This window comes from Xiphophorus couchianus, chromosome 13 (genome assembly GCF_001444195.1).
Source record: "Xiphophorus couchianus chromosome 13, X_couchianus-1.0, whole genome shotgun sequence".
Taxonomy (NCBI): domain Eukaryota; kingdom Metazoa; phylum Chordata; class Actinopteri; order Cyprinodontiformes; family Poeciliidae; genus Xiphophorus; species Xiphophorus couchianus.
In genome coordinates this window covers 27,482,753-27,508,323 of record NC_040240.1, presented here as the reverse complement: position 1 = coordinate 27,508,323, position 25,571 = coordinate 27,482,753, and the positions used below count along the sequence as shown (strand labels likewise).

The window sequence follows — 25,571 nt, the reverse complement described above, 5'->3', positions numbered from 1 at the left end:
TTACTTTGCATATTTCCTTGCAGATGAAATGCTGTATCGTGTATGAATATGAAGAGGTAAAAGGTTTATGGTTATGGGTCAATTGGTGTGCTTGTGAAATCTAGTAAATGTCAGTTCATAATTATGTTTGACTGAATCCACCTCAAAGATAACAGAACATATTTTTGATTGTTTATTATCAGCAGGTAATCAAATACATATAAAGAAACAGTAGGAAAGAGAAGTTTAGAAGCAACTTTTTACAAGGTAGCTTTTTCACTTTTACAACCACATTCACTCCTGTTTTGTCTTTCAATTGCCTTCATGTGAAACATGTTGTGCAGTACAAAAAGAAACATTGTGTTACATTAGTAATAAATAAAATTAAGAATAAAACCAGTATTTACAAATAATAAGCTTAGAAAAAAATAAATTAAACATTCCATGTACACATTCCACAAAACAATAAAATCCTTCCTACCACCTCGAAGAGACTTGTTATATTTTGGATTACTGGAGTATTTGGGGATGACCATTTGGAATGCAAAGAGTCGTATTTTAAAACTATTGTTTAAAATTAAGGGCACTGTCATTTGGAAGAGAAAAAAAACATGTTCAACATGTTATTTTTAATTAATTACCACTCTGTCTACTGAAGGATCTCAGAGATTAACAATAAACCCTCCCATAAAGGCTTTCTGTAGGTTACACTGTCTTTGATACAAGATGAATAATACCAGAACAACACCCCTCCATTAACATCCAGTGTTTCCATTTTTTTAAACACCTGCAACTGGGCTTCAGTCATTTATCAGTTTACTACTACAAACTGTAAAGTCTGTCTTTTCATACAAAATGTTGCGCTAAATGCATTCATTTCTTTGAAAGACAGATTATAAATGCAGATTGAAGTATAAATGGGTATTTATTCAAAGTACAAAGTGGGAAAAAGATGGTTGAGAGAACCTAATATGCTTCCCTTTAAACAACATAGGATGGGTGTGTGGCAGTGTTTCTTAGTCCTGGTCCTCAGAGACCCAGCCCCACATGCTATAGGTGTTTCCCTTCTGCCACATACCTGACTGGAATAAGTAGGTGATAAACAGGCTTCTGCAGCTCTGGATGACATGCAGAGGAGGTCATGCTATCATTTGAATCAGGTGTTTTGGAACAAAGATGCATGTAAAACACACAGGGCAGTGGAATAGAGAAGCATTGATCTATGGGTGAAACAGACAATGTTCTTTACATTTTTTGCACAAAATCCTTTTAAGACAATGATATTTCACCTGTTTAGTTCTGCCTACTTTGAACTCCTTTCAGAATGAGCTGTTTTATTGCTGTCACTTTTATGCAAATAAAGTGTTACTATCCACGTCAGTAGCAGATTGTGATTCCAGTAGCAGGAATCAAAAAGTACATTTTGCATAATGGGTCTCCTTTAAATAGCAGAAAAGGTAATTAAAGATAAACAACTATGTTTCTAAAAACAAAATGAAGAAAAGAAAAACAACTTGTGAAAACTGAAACTGGAATCCATTTCTGGTTAAAACATTAAGAAAGAATTTTGAAGTATTCACATTTCATGCAAAGGTGAATGATGGCCCTGTAAGAGCAGCAATATGCAACATTAAAACACAGAAGCAAGAGACTTTTTATTGTGAGCAAATAATAGAATTTGCCCAACATGTTATCATCAACCATTGTGGGCAAAAGAGGTAAATTTGCATTTAAGCTCTCAAACAGACCTAATTGTCAGATGATCAAAAGTTTAAGATCCTGTTCAGACCTGCCTCAAACAGTTAAAATCTGGGTATTTCATGTCATTTTCATTACATTGTCAAGTTCCCCTCACAAAAGTATTCCTACTTTTCAGTTCCGTCCTGACAAAAGTATTCCTGCTTTTGTCAGAAAGACAAAAGTAGGAAGATGTTCTGTCTTTGGATGTGGCAGGATTGTTGAGCTGCGCAAGCAAGTTTGTCTCACAAAGTGACATGACTGCTGAAGCTGGATGTAATAAGAGATTCATTATAAGCCTCTAAAACGCTACGGGATGAAAATGTCTAAAGGTAGACCTAAAGAGGTTTCACCTGCAATGAGCTGGATGTTCTGTTGTCTGTGAAGACACAAGCTAATCCTTCTCAAATAAAGGTCCTCACTAATTCTGACTGCAGTTCAGCATCATAAAGACGACTTCTGAGAGATGGCCTTAAAGAACAAAATAAAAGTCTTCAAAGCCCACACTACTAACTTGACCATTTAGATTTGCCAGCCCATTGAAAGCCTGAATATCTTAACATTTTCTGATGAGAATAAAAATTACTAGATTGACCTGATGGCTTCCAATGTGAATGAGCAGTTCTTCATATAGCTGGGTGAAGACAGCTCTAGAGTCATTAAACGGTCAGTATGACCAGAAGGGTCGGGGTTTCATCCATCTGCTACCTGAGAAAGCAGCTTGTTGTCTTTAGAGCCTCGTTTGGATCATCCTGGATCATCCTGCACATTATCCTGAATGGACTCCCACAGAAATCTTTTGGGGATGTACGAATGTTTAAAAAGTCTGATATGAGTGGAGCAACTTCCTATGTATTCAATAAAATGTTCTATTGCTTGTTTTTTCTCTTGCTCCTGTTTTTTTTTTTTTTTTTTTTTTGCATTTAGAAACCAGCTGACAACCTGGTTACAAACCACCAGCACAAAATGCAAACAGTGTTGCCCTTTCTTAAGATTTTGATCAGAAATGTATAGATTAGTGAGAGATTTTTAGTCTAGTAGTTTCAGCTGGGTAAGGGCATTTTATTGTTATAACTTAAATTTCCTAAAATGGTCAAAAATCCTAATGTAAAGTCACAGTTACCAGCTCAAATAAAGGCTCCAACAGAGTTTTGGATATAGAGCAGTAAATTGTGTATTAGATAGCCAAAGTGAAATCACTGAAAAATCTATTTACAAAATTCTGTTGTACAACATACAAGAGGTATTACAAAAAAATTATCAAACATTGTTAAGTTCTGTTAGCAAAAAGGTATTTTTGTACATTTCTAGCACAAGAGTTGTACATCATCTTGTATTGAGAGAGGCAGTTTTCATATGGCAAAGCGAGACATAAGTACATATCATGCTGCACTAATATAGTGCAAAATCACGCCTGGAAATAAGAAGGGAGAGGCAGGCAGAATGATGGCAGCTCGAGGATCCTTTGGGCTCGCTTTCCTTTTGTTGGTGATATTTTTACTTTTCAGTTCCGTCCATCAAGCAATGACTAAGAGAAGACAAAATGTTCTTTGAAGGACCAAGAGAAAAGGTGGAGCAAAGACCATGCAACTAAGCTGTTAAGAAATGAACAACTAACGACTGAGTATTTGTGCTTTTGTAGCAAATGTCTTCTGGTTTCCTCCTCTCCACTAAATATGGTCTGAATGCAATTGGTGGTAGTAGATGTCAGAAAAGCAAAGGCAGACTTCCAGAGGAAGATAGTAAAGTCATGAAGGCTCTTTAAAAAAAAAATTACATTTAAAATGTTAAAATGGAAACATCAAAGCTGCTAATAAACACAGAGTTATAGTGTCTTGAGCTCAGAGGTTTCTTTTTCTGTCAGAAACTTAGTCTGCATATTTGCTGACCAATGCCCAGTAGTGACCCTGACATTAACGGGTATTACCAGCAACCCTGCATCCCCAGCAAGGACAGAATTTTGTACAGTACGTCTGTAAGGAGGAAGACTTCTACATGTCGGCGTCTCCATCATAGGCCAGAGTCAGAGGCTTCAGTCTGTTGTTCATCTGCCGTCGCTGTGGCTTCTTTGGCTTTTTGCTGCACATTGGACAAACAACAACAATTGTTTCTTAGACACTCTGACCTCAACCCAGAAGCATTGCAGCTTTAAGGCTGACATAAACAAAATGACTTTGTATGAGAATGTCATGTAAAGGGATGACCACTAGATGGTGCCACAGTAGTAATAACTACAACCTGTGTTGAGGTTTTAGATGAATTACTTACTACACTCCTTTCCCTTTCAAGTGCTTTAATACTGAAAATACTTTCATATATGTTATTATAAAAATACATTTTAATTAATATTCTGGGCTTGTAAACTGCTGCTTTCACTGGGTTTCTCTGCTAAAGACTTTATTTTCATGTAAACCTGTTACAAAAAGGTTTGTTTTTGTTTTTGTCCATTTGCAGCAAAACTGTTTCTAGAGAATAAATCTTCTGTCTTTCTGTGGTGGTGATGTGGAGAGAGCTCTCTGCAATACGACCCTGCGGTCATTTGCAGTGTGTGATGTCCAGCTCACCTCACCACAGGACAGGATCCACTGGGAGGCAAAAGCTGTTCTGTGTTAAGGCACCTGCTGTTTGGTTGTGCAGTGATGCAACAGGGAGTGAGTGAGTCCCTGACTAAGTGATAAGAGTTTCAAAGTGAGGTGGTGGCAGAGAGTGCTCCAGCTGTGAAGGTGGCGGCTGCTGGAGTGGTGCACCACACTGATGGAGCTGGCTCTGCCGATTGAACTCATCTTGTTCTAGTTTCTGGCAGGCAGGGCAGGTGTAAAGCACTGTGCAGGTGCTTGGTTCCGTCCAGTAAGTCCTGTCTGAGGGACAATCAGACCTCGACTTGCGGCAAAGGCACCGACCACAATAACTGAGCACAGTGTGAGAGCGGCGACACAGGAAGGCAAAATGAGGAACAAAAGGGACAAATGATGAGAAACTCAAAAAACCAATGAATAAAATTAATGAATGAGACTGAGCAGGGATGTGATGGAGCTTTAATTTCTGCTCATGAGGAGTCCATTTAGTTTGCCAGAGTAATGGTTTCAACTAGATGATTCCTATAGTTGGAGTCTGTGGTGAAACACCATGTTAAACTAATTCAGTGGTTAAACACCATTCCCTACATATTTTTCATTTTAATAATTCTAATTTTACCATTTAAAATTAGAGTTGCACAATTTTTAAAATTGAATTAAAACATTATTGTAGTCATTGTTCTATTGCTCTATTTTATCCATCTATCCATGTATGGATGGATAAAGCAAAAACAACAAATCTTAAAATTGAGAACTCAGCTTTGGCTGTCAAGACAAATGCTCTGTGTGCTGTTTAACTTTTATTCACATAGATTAACAGAAATGAAATTACCAGCACTTTCATGCGGTGGGTTTTCAGTGGTTTTAATGTGCTTCATAGCCAAACGTTGAGCTGTAATTTGTTGCCAATCAGACAGATTTTTTTCTAATATAATTTGAGTGATTTTAATTTATAACTTGCCAGGATTTCTGAAGGTCTCTGATATTTTCTTCTGTTTAAAATCCTGACGATAGTCAGTGGAATGATTTTTCTTTGTTAAGCCACTTAACACTGACCTATTAATCAAAAAGAGCAAATTTGACAGAGTTTGACACAAAGTGCATCAGTGGAGGAAAAACATGGCCTGAAGCAAGTAATCAACAAAAAGATTTACCGTCTCTACAGCCTTTTCCTAACAACATGGCTTTAAAGTTCTGTTGATTTTAGTACGAGACACGCTCATGTTGTTACTTTTAAACTACATCTGTTCAGAACTAATTGCCTCAGAGAAACAGCCGTATTTATGGCCAGTTCATATTGGAACATGCTGCCTCCTGAGGTGAGATTTGTTGGTCACCATGACAGTTAGAATAATAGTTCTGTTTGCTTGGAGGTGGCACACTAAGTGGCACTTTTTAGATGCCAGATTTTGCTACAGCAGGGATTTGTGTTAATAGTTGTCACATTAATTGCTGGAGAATTCAATTTGAAATATATATATTGAGATAATGAAGTTATAAAAAATCCTACATACATTATCAAAACCACATATGTCCTCCAACTTGTTCATTAAAACACTTTTCTTTATGGTCAGCTCCATCACATCACTCAGTGCTGATAAATGGCAACACAGGCTATGAAAAAAATGATGAATGTGAAACAATAATTGACAATAATTGTTAAGGGTTTGGTACGTTACCAGGCTAAGTATGTCATTGAAATGATAAAGACGAGTAAAACAAACACTCCTGCTGCAACGCCGTACACCCAAGTCTTCAGGGTCCCATCTGCACAGAGAGTCACACACACAAACACACACACACACATTATTTGTGTTCATTTACATTGCTGTGGTCTGCATGATATTATTTCCTTCTGTGTGTGTATAATAAAAAAGTTTAATGAACCAAAACAGCATTTCTGATCATGTTTCAAAAATAGAAAAAAAACAGAAGCTGTATTCCATCTTTTAATCTAAAATCAATAGAGCTTCTATGCGTAAAATCAAAAGAAGCCACATGTATGTCAAAAGTCATTTGTAAATGTTTGGTACTGTATATAAATATATACACACACACACACACACACCCACGCCCACACGACACACAGCCGCAAAGCTAATGTTACCTTTAACATTAGCTTTGCGGCTAACCTTTAACATTAGCTTTGCGGCTAGGGATGCCCTCTTTAGGGCGTAGCTTAGATAGAGGCCAACAAGGAGAACTGTGAACTGTTGTTAGACGTCATTTTGTTCTGCTAGCTCATAAAAATAGCATGAACAATGGTCCAGCTGTATTTTGGTATTGATAAATGGAATTCATGAATTCAACTCACTGACTCTTCTTCAACCTTATACACTTAGAACCTAAATGGAGAAAGGATAATTCTTCACAGAACTGAGTGCTATATATTTACTATTGCAGTTCATTTTCTGGCCTACAAGAGGCAGTACAGCTCTAACTCTGTTAGTAAAAGTTAGTAAAGTTAGTAAAAGTGAGAATCAAAATGCATCTTGTAATTTCAATATCAACTCTCAAAACAAATGTTACTGCTAGTATATAGAACGGGTCTCCCTTGGAAACCAGTTTGATTAATCTCAGTGGATCTTATGCAATAAAGAAAGGCCTAATAAAATGTAAAATTTTGGAATTCATAAACAACATGATATTACACATTCTAGAACTAATCAAAGTTTAAAAACATGCATAGAGTGGATAAACACACAAAAAAAATACAAACCAACAAACAAATCAAGCTCAGAATAAAATATTCCATTGCCTATAAGTCTTGTGATTTTAAGTCAGTACAAAATATTTCAAAGCATTGTAATGGAGATAAAAACTATTTCATCAGGAAAACCCACATAAATAAACAAATGACAACACATCACATACACAACTAAAATTAATGCCTAAAGATATATTCTCTATTTTGTCTCTTTCAAGTTGTTAAGTCTGTTTGCTGCATGTTGTACACTAACCTGCTGATCTCGTGATGCAAACAAGTATCTTCACTTCAACCCAGGTAACAGAAACATGCTTAGATATTTGCATGGAAATGTACCTGAGGTTGTCTGAGGTATAGAACCAGCCTTCCAGAGTGTCTTACCTGGACCAAAGGGCTGCAGGAACCAGGTTCTCCCTGCTCTGCCCGGGGCGCTGGCTGCAGGCTGGACGGGGTTGTAAGCTCGGATGGTCTTCACGTCAGCTTTGTTGTCACTTGCAGTTGGGATCTCCAGCACTGGGATGACAGTACACTGATCCAACCCACCGTCAGATGTCATCACTTCAGTGTAGCCCTCTTCACAGCCACACACACCTGCCTAAAACAGCAAGCAGTGAAGGTTTTACAACAAAACAATGCTTTATCAAGCATTTACAGTCACAAGGGAGCTGAAACAATCAGCAGTAAACACAAAAAACCCTCTAAAACATATTAATAATCCTAAAACCATTGCTTGATGTCTGACAGCATTTACAGTCTAAAGTCAGATCCATTATTCATAGCAGATAGCGCGACCCATGTTTGGAGGCCTTGAGTCCTCAACGCAGCTGTCGTGGGTTCGATTCCCAGACCCGGCGACATTTGCCGCAGGTCTTCCTCCCTCTCCTTCCCCCTTTCCTGTCAGCCTACTTTCATATAAGGGACACTAGAGTCCACAAAAAGACACCCTGGAGAGGATAAAAAAAACAAACAAAAAAAAACTGTAGAATGTGATGTAAGACGGGTAAAATGCAGCTGGGATAAGTTTGATGCTTTTATTTTTAAGAGTCTCACAAACTATTTTAAATGTTACATTTCTCTTTTAACAAATATTTTAAATACATTTTAGTCATGTACTTAGGATATATACAGTATCCTAAGTGACACAAAACTTATTATGCAAAATAAAGAATATTATTTCACTAAACTTTTCCTTTACTTCTTTGCTTCAGGGGTTTTCTTTTGACTAATGTGACTCTGCTGTCTGTGTGTCAGCAAAGGCATTAAAACCAAATCTGCCTTCCTCTTCTCCCCAACTTTGCAAATTGCACTGCAGGGAGTTCCAAGCACCTGATAATCTCCAAAGGAAATCTCACCCTCAGAAATCCTTGTTGTGCAAACAACAGCTTGTTTCGCTGCAGAGCTGACAGAGAGGAAACAGAGACTGTTCACTGATCCTGACTCTCATTTAGAATTTAAGTTAAGCAGTTCTTCTCAGAGTGTCATTATTTTCTTAAACAAACAGCATTAATGCAATTTCTACAGCAACGTAATGAACATTACTGTTTAAATTTTCACTGCTCAAGCCACAGTGAAGTAACAGCTTAAGAGCAGGAAGGGACCAGGAGGGGGCCAGAAGAGAGGAGGGGGGGGTGTAAGAACAAGACAGGAGCGGGACAGGAATGGGTCAGGACCTGACGTGATCCACTCCCACTGGCTATTGCAGCACATGGCACTCTGTGATACTGTCAGCTCACATAAGTATAGCGCCAAACACAGAGGGGATAACAGAGGGCAGGACTGCCACGAGGATTAACCACAGAAAACAACACCATCAGGTGACAGGTCTGCAACCTGAGCCTCCACTAAATGGAAACACTTCATGGGCTCCAAACTTGTGGCAGAGCATAAACCCCTAGAATAATATTAAGTTGTTTTGAAATCAGCTAAAGTTGTGACATTCATTTTCAGCAGGAAGATTCTAAGAGTTTCATTCTGCTGCTTCTGAACACAGGTGAAATCTGGAAGCAGTTCCTCTCTGTCCTATTGTCCACAGACAGGGCAGTAAGATGGCTCCTTCTCCTGCTCTGTCCTCTCATGCCTTCTCACAGTAACGCTTTTGGAATCAGGAATATATCCATGGATGTGTCTGTCTATTTGTTATTTTAGAGTTTTTGAACTATGACATTCATCTTTAAATCTAAAACTGGGTTTAAAGCATCACAGAGCAGTGTGCATAAAGTCAGTAATCAGGCTTAACTATTGACTCTCTAAGACAGAATGGAGTCATGATGCCAGGAGGATCCAACAGTCCGTGACAAATTCTCTCAATAGAGTACTGTAGCTGTTTTATTTTTTAAGTGCCTTGCATGTAATACACTCTGGAGATGACAGCATTTGGAGTAAATAAATTAAATATATACTTATTTTTAGCCAATAAAAAAACTATCATCTTTGGGACTTTGGTTTTGTGTTTTCCTTTATTTTACGATTTGTCAGTCTTTGCTTTTCACCAACCAACTGCTCCGTATTCAGCAATCAACTCTCTTGCATAAATATACTGCAGTCAGCTAATTCGCTGTCATATTCTCCTGTGTTGCAACCAGTCAATTAGTCCCACTCATGATGGAACATTTTGGATTCATCACTGGGCTTTTGTTTTTCTTTTTAATTTATTTTAAGGCAGCTACACACACACACACACACACATATACATATATATATATATGTATATATATATATATATATATATACTGTATATTGCTTACTGTTTTCTCTCTGCATTTGGGTTCTGCACTTCACTGGTTTATGACAATTACATATAAACAATTTTCATTGCTCTTTCCAACACCCACCTCTGTGCACAAAGACCATGGTTTAGTACAAGGAGGTTCACAAGATCGATCCGCCATTGGCTTGGCTGCTGCCAGACAACCACCTGCAAAGCAGAATGTAAGAGGTCAAACTGACATGCTTTGTGGTTCATTAGTGGTCTTTATGTGTGGTTATGATCATAGCCTTTATGGAAGTCAGTCCAGTTGGTGCTTTAGATGTTCTGTCAATAATCTGTTTGATGTGATTTTTCTGTGGCTTGTCTTACTTTAGGAGCTCTGATTCCTACATGGTTTTTCTGTGACATTTTCCAGGCACCCAGTGGACATACAGTTTGGTGTTCCCTTGTGGTTGTCGTCATGGTAGTCCTGTCCTTTGTTATATCTGAGTGCATGAATATTTTAGACAGCATACTTAATCTCTATTGGGTTATTGAATGCTTAGGTTGATTCAGTCTTGATTTCAACAGCAAACTGTTGGACTAAAAACCAATAAACTCTAAATCAATCAAGTTTAAATATTGAAGTTTCAGCAGAAGGAGCCTTGAATGTAAACTGCTTCTGGTATGCTGACGGATGAAAGCTCTGGAAAGGTTTTCATGAAGAATAATAAAAAATTTTCTAGTTCTAGTTAATTTCACTGGAAGTTCCAGAAATGAAGAAACTTTGTTTTGTCTGTACTATGACAGGTTTTTGTTGCCTTTTCGAAGTAGAAAGTTTCGAAATAGTTTTTTGAGTTGTCAGTCAAGACAGTGCTTTGGTTTAAAAATATATCTGAAAGACCAACAAATGCACAATAAAGCTTGACGACCTTGAAAACCATCACAATGCTCAAGTGCCCTTCAGTGAATAGGTACGAGAGTGCTGCACTCAGCAGTGAGTAGGTGCTCCTACTGTGTGAGTTTTCTCTGGTACTACAACTTCCTCCTACTGTTATTTCTTCACTTGATAGCTGGCCATTACAGCTTTATTGGATAATCACTGAGTGTTTATTTGGGACCAATCAGCAGTCTGAAATGACCAGAGCATACAGAGTATTACCTGTGACATTCATCCCATCAGAGCGCTGGCACCAGACATGACGGGACGAACCTCTCCATGTTCCAGTCCTCCACTTGTATTCAAAACACTGTCCGCCTGATGACACATGGTCTGGTTGAATGGCTACATCTGCATTTTCTTCTATTATATGTTGAATATTTCCTTGTCTGCCTTCTCACACATATGAACTTCACTATCAAAACTGTCCTCACAGTAGTGCATCTCAAAATATGTGAATACTACATTTTATCACGTATTTCAGAAAGTGAAACAAGTATAGATTCATCATACATAGAGTGAAAAATGTCAAACCTTAATTTTTTGTCATGGTAATAATTATGGCTGACAGACAAAAAGAATCCAAAACTAAATGCCTCAGAAAATTACAGTATTACATAAAGTCTATTATAAAAATAGTATTTAAATGGAAATGTCAAGTTTCTGAAACATATTTCATTTGAAGTCAATACTTGTATGTAACAAATCAGGCATGTAAGCCACACTAGCATTTCATCATCAACTGTTTAAAGCAAGTTTTTCTTTCTGCTCTGCGTCTGAGGAATGCCAAAGCTCTGTTAATCTGACCTGCACATGGCCGTGCCTCCAGTTCTTGTTCAGGACACTCAAGCAGGTTTTCAGGATCCTGAGCAACTACAGCTCTGGATCGAACTTGGATAGAGCCAAAACCAAGGTCATCCCCACTCACACAGCTTAACTGACATGGACTCCAGACAGTCCAATCTGTCAGGTAGCATTCTCCTATAGCAAGGCAAACAAACAAACAAAATGTTTACATTTCCAGGTTAAAAAAACAGTAAAACTGTAATATACAACATAGAACACAGAAATGGTGGTTTATGTCCTTAAAATGAATGACAAACATAGAAAGTGCAGTTGTTGCTAATTATGGCTAAACTGTTTCCAGCAGAAATTTTCTGCTACTTACTTTGTGTTTGTTACCATTTCAAGGAACAGAAATCTAGCTAGTAAGTTAACTTAGGATTCTAATTCTGCTCACCAAGTGTCAAACTCATTTGCGTAATATCAAATGTGTTGCATTGTTGGAAACCTTCATGTTTGTTTTTTAAATTGACCAACCTTAGAGTGGTACTGTCTGTTTCCTGTTTCTTATTCTCTGTTTTTTAATTGCAGATTTTTAACTGCCATGAAAAAGAGCATCATGACTATATATACCTACAGAATTATGTTCCTTCCATCACATCAGTGCAGAATAAAAGGGTAACAATATCATATTCAAGTTATGAATGTGTCAGCTGTTTATATGATAGCACCGGGTTTACAAGACAAGATTTGAACAATATTTTTGAGAAATTAAAAATTGCCTCTATTTTGCTTTTACAAATAGAATAATGTTACATTCTATAAACTAGAGATTGGCGATCAAATTCGAAAATTGTTGTCTATGTTTAAACACCTTTTTATAGTGTTTTCTTATTTTCATGCATGACGATACTGGTAACAGAAATGCATTTGATTGCTTTTGCTTTTATCACGAATAAAAAGGTTTCAGAAAAATCTAACTCTTTCTTAAATAATCAGTTTTCAGTGTAGAGTTGGTCACTTCAGATTTATCCAAGTATTTTCTATCTTTTGGAAAAGGTCAAACGATTTTGGAAAAAGTGTGTACTTTGAATATGTGTGGAAGAGCTACATTTTCTTTACTAAACCAATATTTGTGTTTTGTTTCTCATTTTCTACTGTGCATATTTATTATCAAAGTCAAATGACTTCCATTAAAATGTTTTGGGAATGAACTTATTTAGCACCTTTTCAGTCTTTCTAAGCACTCAAAATGACACTATAGGCGTACTAAATACCTTTGGATAAGTTTTGATATGGGAAAACATGAATTAATGTTTCTTTATTATTTACACTATAGATAACACACAGTATATACTTCAAGTTCCTGTTTTTAAATTGAGTTGAACTTCAAAGTATTGCTTTAATGTCGACACACAGAGTTGTTAGAGTCATCTTGTTATCAGTGTGGTTAGTGTACCTGGGCAGGGGACAGTACAAAGCTCCTGCAGAATAATTAGTCTGTCTCCATTCACTGAAAGTTCCACATCTCCACATAGCTCATCATCAACAACGCTGCTGTCCTGCTGACCGGAACCATCGGACACAAAGCAGGACACGTTCCTGAAGCGCATGCCTTCCCCACACCTCGCAGCCTGATCAAACACACAACAGAGGAACCTCTTAAAAAAGTTACCACAGCTTCACATTCTGGAGCTTCAGCAGCTCATTTAATCTAGACAATTAGTTGTTAGTCTTCAACACATTTGAAAATTGGAAGGTTTTTGTCCTAACTAAAGGAGTAAAGGAAGACATAGGTGATCAGAACCGTCGAACACAAAAAGTGTCTGGAAGTGAGGCCAAATTGATGTTCATGATTAATCATTAAAACATGACAATTAAGAGATCTCACATGAGGTCAAAGGTGAACTTTTTATCCTATATGTAAAACTTAATATGTTACAAAAAATTAACACTTTATATTCGTTTAACCGTCCCTACAATGACAATGTTTAACTTGACAAAAATGTTCAAAACCACATTTTATGATCATTGCTCTTCATAATTCTGCAATATAATTTGTGTTGATCTTTTACATAGAATCCAAATAAAATACTTAAGAGTTTGTGTATATTTGATATGATACAGCCTGAATAAACTGCATGGCTAACGGTTGGGACAGTTTTGCTTGTCTTTTTGAATTACCTCCTTTTTCAGCTTGTTGTGTTCCAGCTCCTGGAGTTAAAATCATCTACATTTGGGTGTTTCAAGTACAACCTGCAACAATGTTTATCTAACTTGATGCAAAGAGACAAAAAGATGAGGAGTCCCTTACATCTGACTTGCAGTCTGACCAGGCGCTGTATCGCCAGCTGTAGCATGGCTTTACTAGACAAGGCTTCCATTGTTTCATCTGGGACGGGCACGGCCTGCCATCACCTTGAGCGGCCTGAATTACACTTCGGGTCCTCCACAGTGTACCTAAAAGAGAGGAAAACACATCAGTACAGTAGTGAATCTGTGTCTGTTTATGATCGTAAAGACACTTTTCTGAAAAAATGTAAATCTAAGAAACAATGGGAAGAGTTAGGATGCTTGTTAGAATGCTAGCAGATTCTACAGACAAAGTTGTAATTTAAGTGTATGGTTCCATGTGACATCAAAAAAAGATAGCGAGGGATCCATCCATCCATCCATCCATCCATCCATCCATCCATCCATCCATCCATCCATCCATCCACCCATCCATCCTTATTCCAGCTGCAGATTACTTGGCGTTAGGCAGATGGGTGTGCATGTGTGTGTGCACGCCTACACACACACTGGCCAGTGCCAGTTTTAGCTGAGGCTATCAATGCACGGAAACGATTTCACCCAAAAGAAGAAAACATTTATTTTCTTATATTTTTATACATGATGACACAATAAAGCTGCTTTCTGTTCATTAACTATAAATAAATCAAGTGTCTAACTGCTCATGGCTCTTTTACAGACACGGCTCCTCTAGGGAGGAACATCCTCCCAGCCAGAATAGAGATAAAAATAAATAGCAGCAGGAACGTGGGGGAGTACTCGCTTTCTCCAGCATGCTGGCTCTCAGTCCAAGAGAAAAACACACTCTCGCCTTGGGATAGATTACAGTTGCCAATTAAAGCTTCTATTGGTTTATTATTTCCTGGTACAGCTTCTAGCTGCTGGTGCTGCCAAGGAACCCTGCAAAGCAGAGTGCTCTCTAAGCCCCCATGCTCATTCTTGTAATGGACCACCAATCAATGACCTGATCTGATGGAATTACATTCAAGGACATTTTTATCCCTCTCCGGTAACACTATCATTTCTCACATCATAAAGCATTTCTGCTTTCCACGCTTTAAGAGAGGTTAGCCACAGAGTGTTTTCTGGCCTATTAGGTACCTGATGTGTGCAGTGGATCATATTATGTGGAGAATTAGAACCACCAAAAAAGTGTAATGTGTCTTCAGAAAGGCAGCTTTTTGTCAACACCTAACCACACAGAATCTACAACACTTTTTTATTAAAGTAACTAGCTGTGCACCTTAAAGAAATGTTGACCAGAAGTTTCCATTCAATCATCACTGGCATTAACCACATTATCATTTTTAGCAATTTTTTCCTGGGCAGGGTGATGATCTAACAATGATGTAAAGAATTTTAAAACAAGAATTTGGTGAACAATTTTCTAATCCAATAATTACTTTCTTTTGGGAAATTAATTAGGGAATGTCAAGTGTTTGATCATCTGCGACAGACTGGCGAACTGTCCAGGGTAACCCCGCCTCTCGCCCGAAACGTTCACTGGAGATAGGCACCAGCACCTCCTGACCCTACTAGGGACAAGGTGTTAGAAAATAGATGAATGGATGCATGGAAGTGTTTGATCATTTTCTCTGAAAAAGTATTGAGTCTTGATCTGCTCAGAAATAAGGAGGGCACAGTGCAATCCTGTCTGAGAGGTTGGCTTAGGGAGGCCTTAGAATTGCAAGAACAAATAGGAACCATTTTTTTCCCAATCAACCTCAGTGACAGGGGCTGTGCTCTATATATTTGTCTATATACCAATTTAAAATACATATATTATGGTCAACAGTTATGTCTCTGCCAATAAACCAACCAATTTGATTGAGTTCCACCATTTCAGATGAAAAAGTGGATAAATATCAAGCCAGAGATATGGCAGAAACTTATGGGTCACACAAAAAGTGTTGCTTCAAAGCAACATTTTAAAAGATGTTTAAGCAAATATTATTATTATTATTTTTTTTTTTTTGCCAGTTGTTTGTTGATTCTTGCGTTGTGTGTGAATTGTGAGACAGTTATTTTTTGTTTTTGGGCATGTGCACTGACTGATGGCACCTTTTGAATTTCGTTGTTCTTGTGACAATGACAATAAAGATTTATCTTATCTTATCTTATTATGGATGTATGAAAATATATAAGAATATATAATATATATGTTTAGATTATAGAAAATTCACAATGCATTTAAACTTGTACACCTGAGTCTTACTGTCCAAATGTAATAAATGTGTCAGATGTAGAATCAAACCACCCTGAAAAATTGGTTTATATGTACAGTAAAAGTCCCAAAATACTCTGACATTCAAGCTGAATGAGAAAGCAGAGTCTGAGCAGAGACTTCGTCTGAGCGCGAGGAGAAGTTTTGAGTACAAGCATTACAAGTTTTGAGAAGAAAGATATGAAGTCCTGCTTTCAAAATAAAAATGTAAGCAAATGTATTAAAAGTTTTGAAACCAAAAGACATAAAATCCTGTTTTCAAACTGAAAATGTGTGCTCTTGGATCATGGCAGAAAAATTCCTCCATAGTAGACCAGCATACAGTCCTTGTTTCTTAGCTGTTCTATCACACAGAAAGTACTTCCACATGGTCAGCTGGGTTTTAAAATGCACATTTCAAAGTCAGGCTCAGACAGACATACCTGCCAAGCCACAGGTGTGTGTACACTCCGACCATGGTGACCATTCAGACAGCTGGCAGTTGACAGGACATTCCACCACACATGAAGCATTCATCTGCCACTTCCGTTCTAGACCCAGCTGCAATGAAACATCATTGGGTTTCATCAACTCTTAAAAGTGATAAAAACAAATGGTCTGAAGACAAAGTTTGGCGGCACATGTCTCACCTCTTTACAAAAACTGAGGTCTACAGATTTTCCATCACTTCGCACACAGTCAAGCATGCGGGTTTTGAGGCCATATCCACAAACAGCTCTGTCACTGAGTTGACAGGTGCTCCAGTCTGAGGACACATGGGATTAGTAAAATATTAGTGTAATCCTGATCAGAGCTGACCGGGCTGCTCATCCATCTCACCTGTGATGTTGTATGAGTAGTGAAAGCAGTTGATGTTGAGTTTACACGGTTCAGCTTCTTTAGTCGGAGGACATTTCTTCTCCTTTCCTGGCTTCCGGAGTGGGAAAGTAACCCTGACCCGTGTACTGTTCTCACTGCAGGGCTACAGGCAGAGGAAAGAATCCTGGATGAGAAATACATGATGCACATCTGCACAGAACTTCCCATCTTCTGCCATGAAGGCAACCCTTCACTGAACCCCACTGAACGAGGAATTCCCAGTTGTTATTTTAATTTTTGTGGCCACTTGGTACAACAAACAACTTGCTGACCAAACATGAATCCAGTTTGACAGAAATGTGCAGGTTGAAGCAGCACAGTCTGACTTCCTCACTGTCTGCTGTTTTAAAAATGGATCGTAAGTGCTATGCTTTACATAGAGAGGATAAATCAATAATTCTGTCTCCTTGAAGATAATATCACCTCAAAATAAACTTTTGTGCAATAAGCATATTTTGGTTTGTAATCAGAGAAATTACACAAAATAACTCCAGCCTCTCCTTACTACTAACAGTAACAGCATTATGCAAGAAGCATTTAAATAACACAATTTTTTGAAAAAATGTTTAAGACTTAGACAAGTTACTGGCACTAAAATCTATCACTGATTCTTCCCAGTGAGACTCCACCCTCCAGACACCCTCTAACATACCTCTCTAATTACAAAAATGTAAAAAAAAAAAAAAAAAGACAGAGCTTGATCAATGATTACTCTCTCTAACTGGCCATGCTTAACGTAAAGAATGAGAGAACTGTGAGAGTAAATCTGAAGCCATTCCTACCAGAGGACATGCGCTCCAGGCTCCCCAGTCTGACAGCACACAGTCCTCAGGGCAGGGCAGGCGACTGTTCCGGGCTCCCAGAGGCATCTCTTCTGGGTCACAGAGGTAGTCCTCCACCTGCTCTGATGGGCCATCTATTGTGTTGAGCATACACCTGTTCACAGGAAGATCAAAATGACACGCAATGAGTTTCTACAAAATCTAAGCATCAGAGGCAGGGCTTACTGTTTTCTTCAATAAATCTGCATGACTGTCAAAAAAAATTGTAATGATTTTACTCCGCAAACACATTAATGCTAAATATATAATCGCAGGCAATCTGATAAAGCAAAAACAAATTCTTAAAAACAATATCTTCTGTGTGTGACACAACTTGGATCATATCTCACCTGATCTTTCGGGTCTGCACACCTTCACCACAGTTACTCTTCAGGTCCACACTGCTGACCTTCCATACACTCCAAGGTTCTGTCACCCAGACATACTGTCCACAGTCACTGACGCAGGGCACCACCTCATACACCTGACACACACACACACACACACACACACACACACACACACACACACACCACAGTTACCAGGCTGAAACTTTAACAAGTTCTGAGTAGAATCAAGTGAACCAAGATATACTGCAAAAATGATCATGTCATCCATTTGGCATCAGCTAAATGTAAAATTAACTTTTCAGAAATAATGACAATTTCTTTCCAAAAAGTCAAAACAAATCAAAAAGTTTCAAATGTACTCACTTGAGCCTTGAGATGAAATCCATTTGGCACAGGAATAAAGACAAAAAGTGTAAATGAGATCATTGTTCTAAAGTAAATAAATTTGACATTTTAATGAAATATGACAATATGCACTGATTTCATTTGTGGATATTGTATGATTTTGTGTTTGTTACTTTTTCCTGTCATTTGATCGACTATTTTATAGCTCAAAAGTAATTGTGCTTTTACATTTTTTAATTACATATTTCACTGTTGTTCACTGGCTAAAATCTCCTTATGAACTGTTCCTTTACAAATAAATCAAGTATCAATAAAACCCCACAGTTCACCTGGTTCACATGGTCCAGTTTGGGACAAGGTCTTCCACCATTGTATGGCTTTTCTCTGAGCCACTTAGAGCGAACTTTGACCCCACTGCCACATGACTTGCTACAGCGTGACCAGTTGGACCATTCACTTAATTTGCAGTCAGATGGACAGGGGATGATACAAGCCTCCTCGATATAACCTGCAATTAGTCACATAAGATGTTAGGCAGCGTCTGTCCTCTGCAGAAAGCATATTAGAATTCTACAGAGAAATCATTTGATATACACCAAATGAGCTTTCTGTTTAATATCTGAAGCATACTTCGTTTTTGTTGTAGAAGTTTATCCATAAAAAACCCACCATGACTGTTGCAGCGAGACGTTTCCACTATGCGGTTGTCCTGGTCATAGCACACCATGGCTTGGTAGCGATATCCTTGGCCACACTCCTTCATGTCTCCCTGCACCCTCACACCAGGCTGGCTCTCCATGCGACTGCCCTCAGGGATAATACAGTCTGACCAGTTGCCCACAGGCTGGGCGTTGTATTTATTACATGGACAGTACTGCGTCTCACTCAGAGGATACATCTGGTTGTTTTTGCACTGATCACGCTTTTTGCTTTTTCCTGAAAATAATAAGAAAAATAGGAATGGCTAGGTTTAGAAAAGCTGTGTTGTCTTGATTACTTTGACAAAAAATAAATAAATATTCAAAAACTTTTTTTTCCCCCACTATCTGATATTAAATCAGACTAAATCTTTTCTGTTTTAAGTCAAAACCACAATCATTTATCTTTAATAAACAGAAAATAATGATACATGTATTTCCATTGTCTTTGCAGAGTGAGTTGTCTTTAAACTGTATAATAGGGTCAAACATTTTTGCTTCTTACAACAGTGTGTTTGAATTTTGGCCAATTTCTCCTGACAGAACCGGTGAAACCAAATCAGGTTTTGCCCATTTCCATCCTGGTAAGAAGGTGAGGGTGACCCCATCGCTGGGAGAGACGCCTTCTTCTAGAGACTGTGATTGGTTCTTCTTCTACTACTTTTTGTTTAATGGTGGTTGGAACATTACCGTCACCAACTGACAAGAAGTGAGGACCAAATGTAAAAAAAAAAAAAAGGAAAAAGAAAAGGAAAAACACTTCATATGAAAGAAATGACTCTGTCTTAAAAGTAGAATATGGCCTGGTAGATTTTACTTCTTGAGTCTTTCTGAAATAAATCAGTAGGTGTAGTTTTGACTCTGATTGGTTGATGCACATCAAAATAAGACACGCAAACACACACACACACACACCCCAACATACACCTTCAGTAATCAGTAGGTAGAATTTTAATGATCATAGTCAAGACTGGAATAAGAAATGTGTCAAGATGACAAAGCTATGCTAAATTAAATCAACTGCCATCAACATCCAGAGCCCGCTGTTGGCACAGCTCAGTCCAGTTCTTTCTGTCAGTGTTTCAGTCCCATCCATGTCATCACCATTTAGGTTTTCTCAAACTTTTAAAATGCATGGTCTTCCTAATGTATAAACATTTAAATTGGAAGAAATATTTTAGAAGCATCTGTCTCTGTCTCTCTAATTAATCTGGTGTTTAGCAATTAAAAATTACTTTGATAATCCAACTGACCTAGATCAGAAAACATCTCATTAATTGTCAGACATTAACAAAAAAAGATTATAAGTCACATTTAAAATGTATAACTTTTAGGTTTCAGCTGTATGACACAAGTGTCTGGTACTGACCTACTAGTATCCTCTTGCGGGTTCTGACGCCCACACAGTCAGCTGTGCAGGTAGAAAACTTGGACCAGCTACTGAGCTGACAGTCATCTTGACATGGAAGATGGCACAGCTGAGTGAGAACAGGCATGGGGCTGGCAAGCTTGAGACAAACCTCAACGTCTGCCTGCCCACCGTCCAGCTTTCGGCAAGAAACGGCTGTGGGAACAAAATATGGAGATTGAATGGATTATTTTTATCAGTAATTTGTGAATTTTACTAAAATAAACATGAATGTAGTGAAAGGTAGAAAGCAAAGATAGATCAAGTGCTAGTGGTCATCAGCACTGTAAAACCATTTTAGTATTATCAAACATTTTATAGTTTCATGCTTCAGTATATTTGTAAGATAAATATGAACCATGTACTGTAAATAATCTATTTAACTTAAACTAATAAAACGTGAAATCAGTTTGTATTCTGATCTCATCCAAATATCTTGGAGCTGACATAAGTATTTAAAGAAGTTAAGAATTTAAATATCTGACTATGTTAAGTTTGTTTTTGTAATAAATGAAATGTGTATAAAATCACAATTAAGCCTAATATGGTTCATTGTTAAGATTGATTAAACACTAAATCAAACATTTAATTATTAATTATTATTTCCCCCCTTAGGTTTAGTTGTGTGTTAGTACCTGAGTTGGTTGAATAAAACGTTTTAACTGTAAAGTTGAATTTGTTTTGTTAACAAACTTTTGTATCTTTGAGAGATGTTGACTGTGTTCATTGAAGCTTTGGTTTCAGATAACACTGGATCTATACCATCATCTGTTATTTTAAAACCTCTGCCTTATCAGGCAGGAGACTGAACTCTTTGACTATTTTTTCCATGGTAACAATAATATCTGGACTTGGTACTTTTGATCTAAACAACTAGTTTTATTGATAATTGCCTTTAGCAAATATTATAATTATTCCCTGCCAAACCTGACTAAAGCTCAAGACAATTTTTGATTATTTTATAAGTGAGGAGCCAAATGTCTGTAGAACAACTTTTCCTTTAGGTATAACATTTTTGCCCACAGTATGTTACAGTGAGTGTGGATGAAAAGCAAAGAGCTTTTACTGAAACTATTCTGGATCAAAGTATATTGTTACAAGTAATGGTGCACACAGATAAGAGCTTCTGCAGATGGAGGAGCAGGATGCTCATTATTGACACTGTATAATGGTCAATGTCTCCATGAAACATTAGTAGAAGTCTTAGACATTAATTCACTAATGGTGTGTGTTAGCTCATTTTTTGTCTATCAATTGTGCATAATATGTCTCATTTCCAACTCAAATTAAATGTCAGTGAAAAAATCACGCACAGCCTGTCATTGTGCCTGATTCAAACAATAAACTCATTCCTCTCATCAGGTATTTCTCCACAGGCGTAAGAAAACAGCCGTTATCAAACCACTACAGAAAAAGAATAATCTGGACAAGTTGCAGCTGCAGGATTACAGGTCAGTCCCCAACCCTCCTTTTATCAGCAACATTACAACAGTTGAATATATTTCTAGCGAAAACCAACCGATTTGATATCTTTCAGTCTGGTTTCCATGGTTACCACAGTGCTGATATTGCCCTAGTCAAAGTGTTCAATGACAACCAAATCTGCACTGTCGAAGAACCGCAGTGCTGTAGCATTCAACACTGTTGACCAGGACATATTACTGAAACTATAGAGCTGTGTTGGACTCTCTGGTCCAGGTTTTCGCTGATTTGAGTCTTAGAGTGTTTTGTGTGTGTGTGTGTGTGTGGCCGCACTTACCTCGAAATTGAATGCCTGGACCGCAGGTCTCCTGAGCTCCTGGAGTGTCCTGTCGGACAGACCATGGAACGAGCTGACATCTACGCCACTTGTGGGTTTTCCATCTGCCAAAGGCCATTAGTAGAAAAGAGATAATAGTAGAAGAAGAGATACGTGTATTATCATTTAACTTGGCATCAAAAATCAGCGTACTGATTCCTTCTTTAGCAATGTAAACTGGACAAAGTTGACACAAGCTGAGTAAGCTAAAATAAAATAACAAACAAACTTCTAGCACAGATTAGCAAATGCAAAAAACAAACAAACAAAAAAAAGTCCTGGCAGGGTTACCCTTTAATGATTCTATAATATCTAATACTGTAGTACTTGTATGTTTCTGCTTATGCCACCACTATTTTCCATGCTTGTCAGGTCAATCTGAGTTTAGGTGCGTTACTGTGCATTTATCTTGTTAACGGAACTCTGCATGCAGTGGGTGTGTGTTCCAGGGGAATGTTTTGGTGGTGGGACTGTTTTGCTGTTGGATGCTCGTTGACTCTGGTGTGGACGTATAAAGTTCGTCTGCATTGGCGTTAGAACACCTAAACCACCCATCTGTACTCCTGTTCGGTTATCTTCATTAAAGAAGGATTAACATTATTCCCTCCTGGAGTGGTTTTTATCCTGCACCTTTACAATCCATCCGCGGGCCCCGTTAACAATACTTAAGATTTGGGTGAAGTTGGACTGGAACACTGAACCTGTAGAGCCACTCTTTTTGGTTCTGATTTAATTTGCACTGTCTGAGCTCACTTCACCATAATGTCAAGCATTTCATTTAATACTTGTATGTAAGGTATATGACTAAAATTGGTAACAATTTCACTAAAAATCTGTGGTGAGAGAATAAATAGAAAGATATTTTCATGTGACTGTAGCTTTGTCTTGTTGGCTCCCAGCAATGTGAAAATCAAGTGTCTTCTTTGTCTTTAGATTTACTATGATATGATTTAAACAATCAAAAATGTTTTCTACATTTTAAAATGACATTTACAGTGAAAAATAAACAGTATTGTATTATAGAGTTAACCCCTTTTGGGGTATAGCAGAGTAAAGTTATTCTGCAAAAACTCTGGAAGATAATATCTACTGTTGAGTGAGTTAATCTGGGCACCACCACAATACTAAGGTAGGTGATTACGGTAAGTAGGTAGGTAAATCATTTCTCGGTGTTCAAGGTGTTTTCAATTGTAGTCCTTGAGATCTAGAGTCCTGCAGGTTTTGGATCCACTGGTACAAAATGTTGGAATGAAATGGCTTAATTTCCTCCTCCTTGTGTAGATCAATTCTCCAGAGCCTTGCTAATGACCTAATTATTCTATTCATATGTGGTGCAGCAGAGACACATCTAAAAGTTGCAGCACAACGGCCCTTGAGGACTGGAGTTTGACACCCCTGATCTAAGGCCTAGAAACAAGACATTCATTTGACTCAGGTGTGATAGAGCAGGGCTGCAGCATATCTCAAAGGCTAAGTTGGAGACCACTAGATAATCACAAACGTGACATAAGTAATGTTGATAAGTCGGAGAATATACCTGTAGCCATGACAGACAGATGGTGCTTCACACTCTCTTTCCTGACTCAGAATCTCAGGACAGTCCTGTCCTCCATTAGCTGGTAACTGAATGATCATCCGCTTCCTGTACTGCTTACTCTTAGTCTTTTCACCTGAAGAGTACCACAGAAGAACACTTTATGTAAACAACATTGTAGCATTTTAGCTTAAATCTTTAATAAGGGTGAAAAATGCAAAAGCGTACCATTAGCGTAAAAATTGCATAAACATAAGTAAAGCAGATTGTCTGCAGTCTATATTCTTCAATAGTTTCTTTGACTTCATATTTGCTTTTTATATAAATAACTTGATTTCACAGTGGAAATGAATTTACAGTGTGAATCAGGATATAAAAAATATGCAGTTCATTTTGTAAAGGAACTGAACTGTGCTGCACTTTTAACTGACTGAGAAGTTCAGACACAATTCTCATGTTTGGTTCTTTAACCATCATACCTGCCCTGGGACACCATGATTCCACAGTTCTGCAGATACTTTTGGACTGACTGCATCGTTTTGCCTACAGATAAAGATGTCCATGGTTGATTCAGTAACTACAAGGTGCCACCTACCTTTTGCCATGTTATAGGAAATGAAGGCCTTTCTGTTATCTGCATGTTTACTGTATCACATCACAGTTAATAAACCAACAGAGGTCTGGGCATTCATGATGCAGAGCTATTTATAGAAGCCTGATGGATTAAAGGGCAGCACAGCTCTTATAAACTGATTGTGCGTTAAGTGCATGGGGAGTGAGGAATGTGTAGCATTATGCTACTGTGAAACACATGTTAAGATTTAGACAAAAGACAAGGTTCAGTACAAGGAGGAACATTATATTAAAAGAATGTGTTGATAAAGGGACAAGTGTTTGTTTTGTTATTATGCCTATTTGTAATAATTTACAAATAGGCATTATTTACAAATGCCTAATTGTAAATAATAATTTACATCACCTACAGCACAAGTTGCAGCAGCTGTTTATTAGAGTATGCTTCATTACACCTGATCAAACTCCTTGTCATGACACGCCTCAATGTGGCTCATGCTGCATCTTGTAAAGAACTTTAATGTGCGCTTTAGTTACCTGTTTGACACGCCGGGGGGCAGAGGCTCCAGTCGCTGTATGGGGTGACAGTACAATCTCTTTTGCAGGGAAGCAGGCACGGCCTTACAGTGTCTGGACGGAGACTCTCTGGACACCTGGAAGAGTAGAATTGCTGTGACTAGTTCAGATACACCAAGAGCCTGTAAAAATTGGACGAACCCAAGATTTATTGAATTATGTCAAGCGTCACAATAAGTATAAATTATTATTTTTTTAAACTAATATTCTGCAAGCCAAATAGAAAACATTGATAAAACCACTGTCACATGCATAAATATGTTCTACTGTCTGATGTTTGCAGGTAGCAGTGCCCCTCATGTGGGCAGCAGTTAGGGCTCTCAGTAAAAGCAGCTCTTCATCTTTCTATTAATGTGTAAGTGTGTCCCAAGGCAGCAAACTCAGTAAGCAGTGTGTCCTGTTCGATTTAGGAGTCAGCACAGGCATAAAAAGCCAGATGAGTTTCCATACACAGCATGGGGGCTGGGAGGGTTCGCCTGAATAATGTGGCTCGGCTGCCAGAATAATGTTACTGTTGTGTTGAATAAATAAACAGATAATTCATGTTCCCAGCAGTTGCCTCCAGGAAGGGAAAGAGAAGCAGATGTTTAAAACAGTTGGCGAAAAGCTCAGCAGCTCATCTGTCTATCAACAAACAGCTACCAAACACACTAACCTTTAGACTACACAGCAAAATGAGAAATATG

At 38.0% G+C, this 25,571-nt stretch overlaps 1 protein-coding gene across 2 annotated transcripts in view; it reads right to left on the bottom strand.

Annotated features, from left to right (window-relative positions):
* Window positions 1–144: 144 nt before the first annotated feature.
* thsd7aa (thrombospondin, type I, domain containing 7Aa) overlaps window positions 145–25,571 on the bottom strand; it is a 79,621-nt gene continuing 54,194 nt past the window's right edge. Inside the window, exons 9-29 of one of the 2 annotated variants that reach the window (XR_003597961.1) lie at window positions 24,847–24,962; window positions 23,740–23,872; window positions 22,164–22,267; window positions 20,366–20,560; window positions 18,968–19,234; window positions 18,628–18,806; window positions 18,317–18,322; window positions 17,954–18,087; window positions 17,565–17,718; window positions 16,744–16,885; window positions 16,554–16,669; window positions 16,347–16,464; window positions 13,723–13,868; window positions 12,868–13,042; window positions 11,433–11,606; window positions 10,848–10,943; window positions 9,831–9,913; window positions 7,381–7,594; window positions 5,972–6,059; window positions 4,281–4,624; window positions 145–3,795 (exon numbers count right to left, since the gene is read on the bottom strand). Coding sequence is in view for 1 of the 2 variants with exons in the window: in XM_028037045.1 (XP_027892846.1) it covers window positions 3,708–3,795; window positions 5,972–6,059; window positions 7,381–7,594; window positions 9,831–9,913; window positions 10,848–10,943; window positions 11,433–11,606; window positions 12,868–13,042; window positions 13,723–13,868; window positions 16,347–16,464; window positions 16,554–16,669; window positions 16,744–16,885; window positions 17,565–17,718; window positions 17,954–18,087; window positions 18,317–18,322; window positions 18,628–18,806; window positions 18,968–19,234; window positions 20,366–20,560; window positions 22,164–22,267; window positions 23,740–23,872; window positions 24,847–24,962 (2,728 nt within the window). In the remaining variant the exon portion in view is untranslated. The remainder of the gene's footprint in view (window positions 3,796–4,280; window positions 4,625–5,971; window positions 6,060–7,380; window positions 7,595–9,830; window positions 9,914–10,847; window positions 10,944–11,432; window positions 11,607–12,867; window positions 13,043–13,722; window positions 13,869–16,346; window positions 16,465–16,553; window positions 16,670–16,743; window positions 16,886–17,564; window positions 17,719–17,953; window positions 18,088–18,316; window positions 18,323–18,627; window positions 18,807–18,967; window positions 19,235–20,365; window positions 20,561–22,163; window positions 22,268–23,739; window positions 23,873–24,846; window positions 24,963–25,571) is intronic. The other variant, XM_028037045.1, reaches the window with a different exon arrangement.